This window comes from Pterocles gutturalis, unplaced genomic scaffold (genome assembly GCF_000699245.1).
Source record: "Pterocles gutturalis isolate BGI_N339 unplaced genomic scaffold, ASM69924v1 scaffold15310, whole genome shotgun sequence".
NCBI classification, from domain to species: Eukaryota; Metazoa; Chordata; class Aves; order Pterocliformes; family Pteroclidae; genus Pterocles; species Pterocles gutturalis.
In genome coordinates this window covers 35,982-49,433 of record NW_010146129.1, presented here as the reverse complement: position 1 = coordinate 49,433, position 13,452 = coordinate 35,982, and the positions used below count along the sequence as shown (strand labels likewise).

The window sequence follows — 13,452 nt, the reverse complement described above, 5'->3', positions numbered from 1 at the left end:
GGAGATCACATAGAAGCTGTGGTGGCCTCCCAGTTCAGCTGCCCTCTTGGTGCGAGCAGGCCTCCCCGCAAGACAGCGAAGACACCAACGTTGAGAATGAAGAAGCTGAACTGGCAGAAGCTGCCCTCCAACGTGGTGAGAGGTGGGTGCTTCTGGCATAAAGTTGCTGCTGCTTCAGTGGTGACCCAGGGCAAAAACACTATCTCTGAATTTATCAAATGTGGTCAACTCCATTTAGATACATAACTTCCCTGATTTCCATTACATCTGACCTGCAGAGCTTAAATAAAAGTAGCATGAAACTACTAATATAGTATAGTAACTGTTACAACTCAATCAGTAGTTTGGAATAGCTTGTTTATAACTAAAATCCTTTGAAATTAAAAGAAGGGGGAGGGATGGGAATTATTTCCCTAATCCACCATGACATGCCTTAAACTTGAGTTCTCAACAGGCTCTGATCTGGGTTCCCCAGACTTACATTCCTCAGTTCATCTGTAGTTTGGGTATATGAAAGTTGTGAGTAAGGGTGCAGGTAAGGACCACATCACAGTTCAAGAAGGACATTGAAAGTATTGGAGAAATGTGAGAATCATTGACTTATCTCTTGATTTTTGGGTCACATTTCCCTCTCCTAGTGGATCCAAAGAGCAGCATGAAATGTGAGAAGAAGCCAGGACAGGCAACGTCAGCTTTGTCCTAGACAAGCAAGGCATCCACTGCATGGAGGTTGGCATAAGTGAAGTCCAAATAAGGCATGTTTTCAATCACAGGAGCAGTTAATTGTTGGGATTATTTCAGTAGAGTCTCCTACAGGCACGTTTGGGTGATGTTTTTTTTTAAAAAAGATGTTTAAGAAATTGCAGTGGAAATTAATTCAAGCAGTCATATAACCAACTTTATGCAAGTAGGCTCGATTATAAAATGAAAAATGAAGGAAGGCCACAGTCAGAAAATGTCCAGGTTGCGGCCAGTCCCCCAGTTAGCATGCAAGGAAGCAAAAATAACATCAGCCATGGGACCAGGACATCCTGGGGTAAAGCATCAGGCTTTATTACCCTTCAGGCCCTTTGGATCCTGCCTGTGGGACTTGTTCCTCCTAAATAATTAACATTTTTCCAGGACTAATATATCTTTTCTTATTTCATTCATCTTCTGAGAAGTGTCTCTTCTAGCAAATTCCATTGCCAGGACCTTTCAGTTGTCCTTGTAGTCAGTCTGAATGCTTTGTCTTTTTTCAGAAAGTCACTCAATGTGGGCTTCCGTGAGCAGCAGCAGCGAGGAAACTATAGAGCCCAATTACACAAGCATAGAGCAGCTGTTTTGCTTTCCACAATCAACCCCCAAGGAGAAAACGGCCGCCCCAGTGAAAGCAGAACCGAAGGAGGTGAGGAGGTCCCTCTCATTCTTTCACATACAGATCACTGCAGACAGCTCATCTAATACATGATATCTTCTTTTTCTTTAATGAAGATCACATTTTTGGACTCCAAGAAAAGTCTCAATTTGAACATATTTTTGAAGCAATTTAAATGGTAAGATATGGCCAATTTTTGTGACAGTTGACAAAACTTTGAGCAGGTTTTGCATAGTATCTGGAAGGTCCTCATGAAATCTATTCTAGCCAATGTGCTTTGGTGGTCTGTGTTACTGAAACATCTGAACATTTCCCAGTCTGTCCTATACTGTCTTCAAAATACTGGGTTTAGGAGTTTAATTGCATTTTTACCTATGTTTACCTAAGTTGGAAAAGGCGTTATATCTCAGTGTTACAGATAAAGTTGTGGCACAAACTCTTCAGGTGACTTAGGCTGTGAGACACCTCTGGAGGTCAAACCACTCCTCAAAACAGGGCCAATGGGGAATTTAAGAATTAATTTTTTTTTTAAGTTAATCAAATTAACAGAAACATTCATCTGAGTTGCAGGATTGATCTCTGGCCTTGAGTAATTTGACCAGGGACAGAAACAAAATTGGGGCCACAGCAGGGATCCAGGTCCGGGTTTTGACTTAATCACAGGGACATATCTTTCCTTTTGGATTATTGTGGCTCTCACTAGGGAAAGCCCGGAGCGCTTGCACAGATACATGTCTCGGTAGCATGTGATTGTGGGAGAGGGGTCTTTGGGTGATGGCTGACTCTGCTCCTTCTCCCTGTAGCTCCAATGAAGAGGTGGCTGCCATGGTCCAGAACGGGGACCGGACCAAGTTTGACGTTGAGGTTCTGAAGCAGTTGCTGAAGCTTCTGCCTGAAAAACATGAGGTCAGGAGGAAGAATGGTACCTTTGGTTCACAGAGATGAACATGCAGTGCAGTCCTGCAGTCTTGATTCTTTATTTCTCATTAGATAGAAAACCTGAAGGCCTTCAAAGAAGACAAATCAAAGCTTGCAAACGCAGATCAGTTTTATCTTCTGCTCCTTCAGATTCCCAGGTAAGGGTGTTGGTCAGGAACTTCAGCCTAATCTTTTTCTGGGTTTTGCTCAATTTAAGTTTCTTTATACGAGTCTCACAGACAGATACTGGTAGACATAGCTGGCAGATTCCCCCTTCCACCTTGTAGCCATCCCTTTCCCTGCTGCCCTTAGATGAAGGGCTGTTTCTGCTCCAGCACCTTCTCTCCCTCTGAAGTAGCAGAAGCTGCCCCAGACCCAGGGTCAAAGCTGCCCAAGAAAGCCATGTAGCCTACTGAAAGGCAGTGCCAAATGCAATGCCAAGAAGGGGGAACCCGTATCTCCCATGGTGGTCAGTCTTCTCTGCTGATTGCAGTGCATTGGCAGAAACTACATCCTCGCTGGTCCCCAAGGCAAGCGTCAGCCCCTCACCTCCCTGCACGAGTCACGGACACTGGTTTGATGTGGATGTGGTTGACAGGGATGTTGTGGGGTTGCCAGACTTAACAGTGATGTGGAAACAGGGCCTCTGTGCTGGCCAAGATCATGGTGCCTTTAATCATTGAATTGATCTCTGTCCTTAGCTACCAGCTGCGCATCGAATGTATGCTGATCTGTGAAGAGACCACCGTTGTGCTCGACATGATTCAGCCCAAAGCTGAAGCCATCCGGAGAGCCTGCGAAGGTAAATAGCCTGACCTTATTCCTGCATCTTATTTATGACAAGAAGCTTTAAACCCCCCAAAACTCCTCTGGAGCTCTGCAATGATACCATTCAGCCGCCCAAAAACTCCCCTGTGGTCCATTCACTGGTCTGCTGCAGAATACAGGATGCAGCTTTTGGTATCTTCACTGATGGTCAAAGCCCTTAATAGGACCAGAGATTGTTTTCCCTCACCCTCAACCCTCTTTTTCTGCAGCAGATATATTCCTCTGAAATACTTTCACCAGTGAAGCATTGGAAGCTCATCAGCCCTTTCAAAGCTGAATTTAGACAGCGAAGCTGGCCCCTTTTTCATGCTGCATTATTTGCCACCCTATTTTGCCAAACCTTCACACAGCAATTTTCTCTGCTGCCAAAAAAGCACACCCCAAGCTTCCCCCAGAAAGCAGTGATGCTTTGGTTTTTCCTTGCCTACAAATGGAACCTGAAGAAAAAGGTGGTTATTTTGGGCTGTAAATTGTTGATGCTCCAATTCTGTGTGTACATGGAGAGATTATGCAATAGGTTTTGGTTTCCTGTGGCAGAAAACTCAGGTCCCACTCCACTGGGAGAAGGATGTTCTTGGCACTGTCAAGTGCCGTCTGTCCTACAGAACCAGTTCGCCCAGCTCCTGTTGGGCTTATCTCCAGCTGGAATTACAGCTGCCTTCTCGGATAAATTGAAGCTTTCTCAGAAAGGGTCTTCCCAGCAGCCTAGTTGTCCTTTTGGAGCTGTTCCTGCCTCAAAGCTGCGTGCTTCAGAAAGCACACCACTGCAGCACCCCATCTTAAGAGCAAGGACAGGGACTGCACCCTTCACACCCTGATAATCGTCTCCATCATGCGCGACCAAGAACAGGGAGAGCATGTCTGGTTTTAGCAGCTGCCAGATAATCACAGGGCTGTCAGAACTGGCTTCCCTGCACAGCTGAGCAGAGTCTGCAAGACTATTTTCCATGAGGAACAGGAGACCAGATGTAAAGAAAGACAGACGCCTAAGTCAACAAAAACTTGTATTGAGCCAAATCAGTGGGACTGAATCTATGTAGAATCAGTGTCTCTGCAGATTGGGCCATTGGGCTGCAACCTGAAGAATCAGATTTGGTTTGGTGAAATTCCAAATCCCAATTTCAGTGCAGTTTAGGAAATGTTCTGGTGTACCAGAGACTTTTGTTTAAAAGTCCTTTATGTTTTTCAGATCTTCTGAACAGTCATCGCCTACCGCTCTTTTGTCAGCTGATTCTCAAAGTTGGAAACTTTCTGAACTACGTAAGGACTTCTTTTGTCTCATCCTCCTGTCAATCATTACAGTATGTGGATGATGTCCTTTAGGGTTGTAATTTGTATGGACACAGGAGTTACATCTGATTTCTTTCTGTCTTGTAGGGTAGTCACACAGGCGATGCCGATGGGTTTAAAATCAGCACCTTACTCAAACTGACAGAAACCAAAGCAAACCAAACCCGCATCACACTGCTCCACCATATTCTGGAGGTACCAATGCCAAGTCCTGGGCAATAGGGAAGGATTTTATCACGGATGATCCATTTCTCCTGCTCCCAGTTAATGCCACGCACTTTTATTTGTATCATCCCTGGCTAGCTGCAGAGTGTTGCAAGTTGGGAACATTAGATTCACTTAGGCTGATGGAGGCTGCTTGTAGGCACTGCTCAGGAAGTTCTTTGTTTTAAGACTTGTTCTGCTTTCCTAAAGCATTTTTCCCCACAATGGCTGGAACTTCCCTTTTCATATCTGTGCAATTTGCACATCATCGGCTGCAAACCACAGAGCACATAGCTGCCAAAGCTATCATGGCTGGTCTGTACCCATTCAGCCCTTCTGCCTTTCCATGGCCTCTCCCTTTTCCACCAGACTAAGCTTGAGCTTTTCATGCTTCACTCCAGCCCCCATGGCTTTCTTATTCCCTGCATTGCTGTTTGGTTGTTTTTTTTTTTTCCTCCATGTTCTGCTCTGCCACCTTCATTCATCAAAGTCCCTCCATTCCAGCTGTTCAAGTCCTGTGTTAGCTGTCAGTAGCTTCAGCAACCACAACCATGAAAGTAAATCATGCAAATAAGATTCATGCCCTTTTGCTACCCTTCTGGGGCCGTAGGAAGTGTCAGACTGCATCAAACCACAATCCTATCTCCTCCCATGGCCAAGAGTAGGTGTCTGAGAAAAGGGTAGAAGAAGAGCTCAGCAGCAGGTCAGCTTTGCAGTATTTCTCAACACTCATCCCTCTTGTATGTTTTTATATCCTGGAAGCAATGCCTTTTCTCTCTGAACATGCTGGCCTGTTCTGAATGCTGCTGAGCTTTGGGAGGCAAAGTAAACTGCAGAGAGGGGAGGGCAGCAGCAGGACATATTGCAGTTGTCCTTCCCAGGCACTTCTGCCCATGTCTCTTCCCCCTAGCTTCCTCTGTCAGCTCCTGCCACACAGCAAATAACACTCCTCTCTCTCTTCTGCTTCAGGAAGTAGAAAACAGCCACACGGACCTACTGGAACTGCCAAAGGATCTTGAATATGTTTCAAAAGCAGCAGGGTAAAATTGTGTGTCCCTTCCTTTGAATTAAAATCAAAAATAAATCCCATACACATCAACAATATGCCAGAAATGAGGACACATGCAGCTGGTATAGCACATTAACAAGATGGCATCTTATTTAGTTTTAACCGAAGGATTTGTTTGATGATGTTGAAAGGCCCTTTAATATATAATAATTGTACTACAGCTGGCAACACTTAGGGCTGAAATTTGCAGTGTTCAGTTAATGCTGCCTCCCAGGCCCTTCCAAAATCTGCACTGCCTTTGTGGTAGCAGGAGCTTCTGGAGGCCAGCTACCCAGAAGCATTGTTAAAGTGTCTTCAACCAGGGAAAGTAAGCTAATGCCTAGCTCTGAGGGTGGAGAGCAGCCCTTTGAATGGGTAGACTTTTTTTGGCATTCGTCTACTCAGTACATAAAGTTTTACATAGACCTGGCAGCCTTTTCATAAGTCCCGTGGAGGGAAGCTGTTTTTCATGACTTTGGGCTGTATAGAGAGTTCAGAGTTCAGGTTTCAGTTCAGTGATATGGTGGGAAGCAGAGGGACAACAAAACCGCCATCTCAGATTTGTCCTCTCTTTGGTCAGCACAGGATGCTGGAGTGTCAGCTAATGGGAGGGTTCTGTGTGATTTCAGAATTAATCTTGATATTATACGCACGGAGTCCAGCACCAATTTAAAGAAGTTGCTGGAGCTTCAGCGAAAAGTCTTATCATCAAACGACGATGTGAAACAACAGTATGAGAAACCCATCCAGGTCAGTAATGGAGCTCCCTCATATCTCCCCCATTACACACACAGAGGTAGCGCACAGTACATGTGCAGCTGAGGAGGTTCATGAGAGGGTCAAAAATATTGCAGAAGGCATGCTCTCAGATTTGGAAATAGGCTGTGATGCCACACAACCCATCAGTGTTTATTTGCCAGCTCTACCCCAAACCTGGGTGAAGCCATTCCTTCAGGCCCCCACCCCAACTGCTCTCTCTGCTCTGTTGTGTGACTCCTCACTTTGAGTGAAGATGTTCACCCTCTGTGTGGATCAGCAGAGTAAAGCCCTTCTCTTGGGATTAAGCTTTGCATTGAGCTTTCCATGTGCTGCTCAAGCCACCCCTGTAAACTTGCACAGCACGGTCACCAGCAGCAAAGATCATCTACAAATCTTAGGTTTCTTTCCACTTTATAAGCTCTGCAGCAGTTAAAAGCCAGGGCCCAGAGTCCTGCTCCAAGCTCTTCCACTGACATCCTTTTTTCTTTAAGTGCACTTCACTCATTGTCCTCTGGATGGTGTTTTACTGTGTATATTAAATGCATTTCAGGATAGCATTGATGCCTCCAGAAAACTGGAAGAAGAATTTGAAACCATTGAAAGGAAGAGAGAAGAACTTGCAAATTATCTCTGTGAAGACCCAAGCAAGTTGTCCTTAGAGGACATATTTAGCACCATGAAGACTTTCAGAGATCTCTTCATCCGAGCCCTGAAGGTTGGCATCCACACATATGATGCTGAGCATCCCTAGTACTGGTGCATGCCTCTGCTCCAACAGACAGGGGTGAGATGGGCACCCAGATCTTGTCAGGGGAAGATGCTGGGTATGGCCTCCTCCTTTCAGCGCTTGGCCAGAGGTCACACAGTGAAGTGGTGTCTGGTCCCCACTCCACTGCACCCTCATGCAGTGCTGGTGCTCCTGGCCTGGCCCAGACCCTGGTGATTTGTGATTTCATAGCAGCTTAAGCTGCAGAGTCACAAAGATGCTTTGGAGTCAAGGGCATAAGTTTTAGAGGAACAGGCTTATAAAACTTAACCCTTCACTCCAACCTGAGCAAACAGGCTCAGAAAGGGGATGTACAGTAAAAAACCCACCAGTTTTGAGGAAATGGTGGCTTCAATACCTTCCACTATTGCCTCAGCTGAAGGTGAGGCAGATCTGCACACTAGTAGGTAGCTGTGTTTGGCAGACCACTGCTGCCATCTCCTACTGGGGTGTGGCAGAGTCCTGGCCAAGCCAGCGATCTCCCTCTCACCGTCTTGCCAAGGCAGCCCTTAACTCCCCTTGCCCGTTTTATTTGTTGCACAGGATATGGCCAGAATTTCTCCTTTGCAACCATCTGCAGATCATCTTTCTCTTCAATGGCTTTTCTAGCAGATGTTTAGCCAACGTTCTCATACCCCTGTCACCTCACTGCAGGAAAACAAGGACAGAAAGGAGCAAGCTGCCAAAGCAGAGAAGAGGAAGAAACAGCTAGAAGAGGAAGAGGGGAAGAGACAGAAGGGAGAAAATGGAAAAGTCAGTGAGTATCTGAAAGGGCTTCGGAAAAGAGAGATGGAGCTGATATAGGAGCTCTTTGCTGGTCCTGCTTTAATGGACCCATAATGGTAATTTATTTTGTGGGTTTCCAGGTGCCAGCTGACTAAAGGCTTTTAGGTGTCCTACCGCCATTGCTAAGAGTTGGCTTTTCACAGTTGCAGGCTGGGCAGAGAAGTTAATTTTAGGTTTGCTGACTGAACAGCACAGGAAAAGAAAAATCAAACTGAAACACTTCAGTTAATTTTTTCAGTTTCTAAACATAACTTTTGAATCCCAAATCTAATGAGACATTTGACTTCTGCCCCTGACAATCTCCATATACACTTGAATAGTCTCACCCCAGTTTACCACAGACTACAGATGTCCCAAAAATCTTACACATAACTTAAATCTGCCTTTCTGTGGATGAAAAGGAAAGGCACAATTGAAAAGAACAATTGGAAGACGCTAAAAGGAAGGAAAAATCAAGATCATTTTCCCTCCATTCCCCTCCTTCCAAAAAAAAGGCCCCCACCAACACAGATAGCAAACAAGAGGTGTTTCAAGGTCTTGGTACAACCAGGCACAAGTCCAGGCAGAGCTGGTGCCACTGGTGCCAGCCAGCAGCACTCAGGCTTTGGGGTAAACCCTTTAACATCAGCCAGGACATGCTGCTGCGGGGGTACAGAGCACAGGCTGCTCCCTGGGCTGGCGTCGGTGCCTTGGTTTTGCCCAGCAGTTGCTTGTACCAGGACAGCAGTGCCCACCTCAAACAATAGGATTGCTGCAATGTGTCCTTCTGCCCCATCTCATGGTCAGGTTTAACACCGTCTCTCTCTATCCCAGTTAAGAAAGGGGTGGTGAAGCAGGAGGAGGTGTGCGTCATTGATGCACTGCTGGCCGACATAAGGAAAGGGTTCACGCTGAGGAAGACAAAGAACAGACACGAGTCAGATGCAATTCCTAAAACCTCACCTGCAGAGAGCCCGGAGGAGAGCCAGTCTGGTAAGGACACAGACCCGACTGTACCTGCAGCCGTTCATTCCCATCTGCCCCTGAGCCTGAGCCGAGCACACAGGCAAGAAGCCTTTGCATTTGAGACATTTTATTTAAGGATGTTCTGCAGCCAGTGCTGTGGAGAAGAGGAGCAGAGTCCTGAGCTGTTACCAGCCAGGTCTTCCCTGGAATTAGCAGCAATTTAAAGCAGCGTGGCCTTGCACCCACTCTGATAAACCCCCCAGAGGCACGGCCCATGGGTCAGCCACAGCATCGCGCTGATGGAGCACTGGTGTCGTCCCCACATGAGTCCTCTCTGTGCTATCTAAGTCTTAGAAGTACAGCTTGTCACTGCCTCGGAGACTGCTGCATCCTGTCTTAGTCTACATTTTGCAGCTTAAAGCAGCCCTAAAAAAAAAGATTAGAAAACCCTATTTGCAGAAGGACCGAAGTCCTTTAGGTGCTTTTTAGGAGACAGCCCATGGGTTTATAATTTCTTTGGTCTCTTGACCTTGGTGTCAGTGCACATTAGATAAGCTGAAGTACACTGGTCTACCATAGAGCCTAACTTGTGCACTGTGGCTCTCCTAAACCTGCTTTGCAAGGGCAGGGTTATGCTGCCTGAAGGGCAGTTTTGAAGTCCTTGTGCAGCCACGCCAGCAGACTTGGCTGGTTCAGGACCTCTCAGGTGGGTTAGATGGGTTCCCTCTTCCTGCAGTTGGCTTTTGGTCACCCTTGTGAGTCTGGGGGCTTCCATGGACATCAGCCAGTTGGCAGCAAAGACACATAAACGCCTGCTGAAAACACAGCAGGGGCTTTGCTGAGCTGGAGCCTTGGAGTCCAACTGGGGTGACCACAGGGGGTATAAGGAGGGGAGGTATAGGGAGGATAAAATGGTGCTGCCTCCAAATAACTTCTTTGGGGTCAGTGCACCCTCCACAGGCAGCTGCTTGCTTGTAACCTCTCCCACTGGCAGAAGCACCTTGGTTGATCCCTGGTGCAACTCTGAAGCTGTGGCTGATCGCATGTTTTTTGTTTAAAGGAAAGAGCATTAAAGATCCACAAGCAGCAGGAAAGCAGATCGATGATAAGACCAAGCAAAACAGTGATGGTCATCCCTCTGAAAGTACCCCCTCTTCAACCACCACCCTGATGGAGATGGGTGAAGATGGTACAAATGCCTCAGCTTCAAACCAGGCATCATTGAAAAACAATGCTGGAGGAAATTCTCCACGAGAGTCCCAGATGGAAAGCCCCTCAGCAAGCTTGGTGGAAACTGACGGGGCCAGTCAGCCCATGACAGGCACCGGGATGGAGCAGACAGACAGCTGGGCAAGCCTCCAGCCAAGCACAAAGAACGGCTCCGTTGCCTTCTCTGCTGCTAACATGGGCACAGGGATAAGGTTTGTGAGCAGCAGTTCGGACACTGCTCTGAGAGACCAACTCAATAGGTCCACCTCAGAAGGCCAAGACAACAAAAGCCCAGCTGATGGCTCGGAGAGCTACAGGCTGGTGCAGGAGCCAGAAACCCAGCCAAGAGAGACTGGAGTCGACCCTGGCAGTGCTCAGTCCACTCCCGGCAATGAGGCTCATCGGGCAGAGTCAAAAGAGATGGCAAAGGAAAATGAAGACCCTGGTACAGACTCACTGTTGGACACCTCTCAAGAGAAGTCCTTCTCGGAGGAGCCAGCCACCGACTCCTCTTGTTCGGCAACACTCCCCCCAGGGCAAACTCACCCCGACAGGGAAAAGCAGAGGCCATCTGGGAAACGGAGGAAGAAGAAGAGGCACAGCAAAAGCTACTCAGGTAGCCTATTTCATATATAGCCCTTGGGGACTGAGTTAAACTGGGCAGGCTTCCTTGTATGTTTGTGTATATCTGTTCCTCCTCACTTCAAGGTCCAATGCCCCCTGCTCCTAGAGCCATGCTGTTTCATGGAGCTGTTTTTCTTTTAAAGCCTGAAAGAGATTTAAAAAGAAAAACACAAGCATAGTTCATTCTCCTGACATTTGTAAGTGGTTTATAAAGGGGTAATGATGAATCAATAATTAAAAAGCCCATTACACATATGCAGTAGAGATGGCAATAAGCACATCTGTCAAGTGCGCTAAAGGCAGCTACAAGGCACGGTTATGTGCAAGCAAGAGCTCCATTAGACTCCAGAGCAGTGATTAAGAGCAGTTAATACTGGGTACTTAATCAGCGATTGCCCCCTCTCAACTACTTATAAACAGATAAATCCAGCAACATCAGTGCTGCCGCAGGGTGGTTTGTGTTTTCCTCTCCTAAGCCTCATTGCAAGAGCACTTTGCCTGCAGTGACTTGACAGCCTGCCCCAGGGGTACTTCAGGTGGCTCCTGGCCATCAGGTCCTCGAGACATTGCTGCAGGGTGAGAGGAGAAAGTGAACAATTAAAACAGACCATCTTGCTGATGCTCGTGTGAAGGATCATATTTGGCTGGATGAACCAGTCCCTCGTACTGGGCTGCCCCGCCGATGCCAAGAGAGAGCTCGGCTGCCGAAGGTGTGGAGCCACCCAGGTCTCCGCCTGATGGTGAGCATCCACAGCCGGTCCCAAACTTGGGAAGTGCAAGTCCCTCAGACTCTACTGAGATGAAGTCTCCCTTGGGTGGGTACTTTAATCCCAAATTAAGAGTTGCCTCATAGGGCAGACACATGGATCTGTCAACTTTTAGAAAGATGCAATATACTGTCCAAAGCCTGTTTTCTGCAAGATCAAGCAAATGGGCAGGAAAGTGGTGGAAGTCTCTTTTTATCAATGTTTAATGCTTTTCCTTCCAAGGAAGGTGAAGGAGAAAGGAAAAGAGGGTTTGAATATCCCCTGCCGAGAAAGACAGCTTGGGTTGAGCACCTACCACAGAGGGACTTACCCTTACAGTGCTGACGTGCCCTGGGGCTGTAGTTATTTGCGTTTCTAAACATGCCACTTTCCCCTAGTTAAAAACAAGCCACAAACCAGAAGTCGTTCCCTGAGCAGTGGTTCCCAAACTTGCTTCCCAGGAGGGAGCAGGAGGAGCTGCAGCAATGGGATGGTGATGCTTTGCTGACATCTGAAATTATTATTTCTGGCTTAAGAAACTGACCCCGACAAAAGCCCCGGGGCTTCCTGGGCACCAGGGCTGGCATCTTAGGATCTTCTCTGCTACTAGGCGGTGTTTTCATCGTAACAAGTTCCCTGTTGTTACATTTGCCTTGCCATGATCAGATATATTTAGTATCTCTCTTTTGTTTAAAAGCAGAGGTTGAGGCTGATACTGGAGATAATAAAACAAAAAAAGGTTGTGTGGTACAATGAGGTATGTAAACTTGCAAAAGTGTTTTTATGTGAACTAACCATAGCATTTGGACTTTACAGACCTAATCAGTATTCAGCATATCAACTAAGCTTTTTGTCTTTGTGTCTAATCACAAATACATGTAATATAAATTTGTTACTCTGATTTTTACTCTCCAGGGCGTTGATCTTGCGTTGAGTGGAGTCAGTGCTGATCTCCCCTCGACACAGGGTCACAGCCCACGTCTGTCCTCTGTGTCAGCAGCCAAACCACCTTTCCCTGCAGATAATTAAAAGTCATTATTCTAACCAAGTGAATCCAGCTTCATGTGATAAACAAAGTCCTTGCTTTGATCCCATTATTTTCTCAAAAACTGTAAAAATGCAATTTCAGTACTTACTTCTTGTGAAGGATGATGTTTGCTTTGCTTGCGGGTAGTCACTTCCATAGCACCATTTAAATATAAGTATCTGGAAAAAGGGAATAAAACATTGGACCCGGTGAAAAGTACTAGTTTGAGTGAGATACCAGCTCCAACTCAAAGCCAAATTCCAGTGTTGCACACAAAGTGGTCTGTTGGAGCAAACAGACTGTGCATGCTTCTTAGGTGCATTCATGCAGCTTTCTGGGATGGAGGCGGGGAGGGGGGGTTGTAATTTGGCTTTTGTCACCCCAAAAAATAATACAGGTAAACCCGATTTTGAGTGCAACTGTGTACCAAGTTCCCTGCATCTTTCAGTGATGCTGGCAACATATAGTTGCCCCTCAAAAGAAAACTTCAGGAATTTCAGAGTGAGACTTTAATTGGCAAAACTTTGCCTGTTTTTACAGCAAGTGGAAAGAAAAACAAGAAAAAGAAACAATCAAAACACGCACTGTACTGAAATTGCATAGTTACGCATTGTCCTTTCCATGCTGATGAGCCTCTCTTATGAACTGAATCAATAATGTCAAATCCCTCTGTCTTATTGCCTGAAAGGATTGTATTTATCCTCCAGCATCCCCAGTGCCCAGGGCTGGGATCCCAGCTGGGAGCCCTGCTCCTGTGCAGCCCAGCAGCCCCAGCCCCTTCCCAGCCCCTGAGGTGGTAGAACAGAGGAATCTCTGTGGGATTTCTGTATAGGGTTGCTTTTGTTCCTGCACCTGAAACATCATTGCTAGCAAGAGAAAACAAGATATAAATTGAGTAATTGCAGTCCTGGCTACGCCTGCCCTCCTCCTGTTGGTTTCCAGCAC

The 13,452-nt window shown here is 46.6% G+C and overlaps 1 protein-coding gene across 1 annotated transcript; it reads left to right on the top strand.

Moving 5' to 3' along the window:
* Positions 1-6: 6 nt before the first annotated feature.
* On the top strand, positions 7-12,236 carry LOC104470636 (inverted formin-2-like; the record flags this gene model as incomplete). Its single annotated transcript, XM_010085626.1, has 15 exons — positions 7-142; positions 1,242-1,387; positions 1,474-1,535; positions 2,161-2,263; positions 2,348-2,433; positions 2,977-3,077; positions 4,293-4,363; positions 4,481-4,588; positions 5,567-5,637; positions 6,275-6,395; positions 6,955-7,119; positions 7,825-7,927; positions 8,770-8,928; positions 9,962-10,726; positions 12,178-12,236. Coding segments are annotated over 15 exons (2,256 nt in total), but the record flags the coding sequence as incomplete, so codon positions are not given.
* Between the last annotated feature and the right edge of the window lie 1,216 nt (positions 12,237-13,452).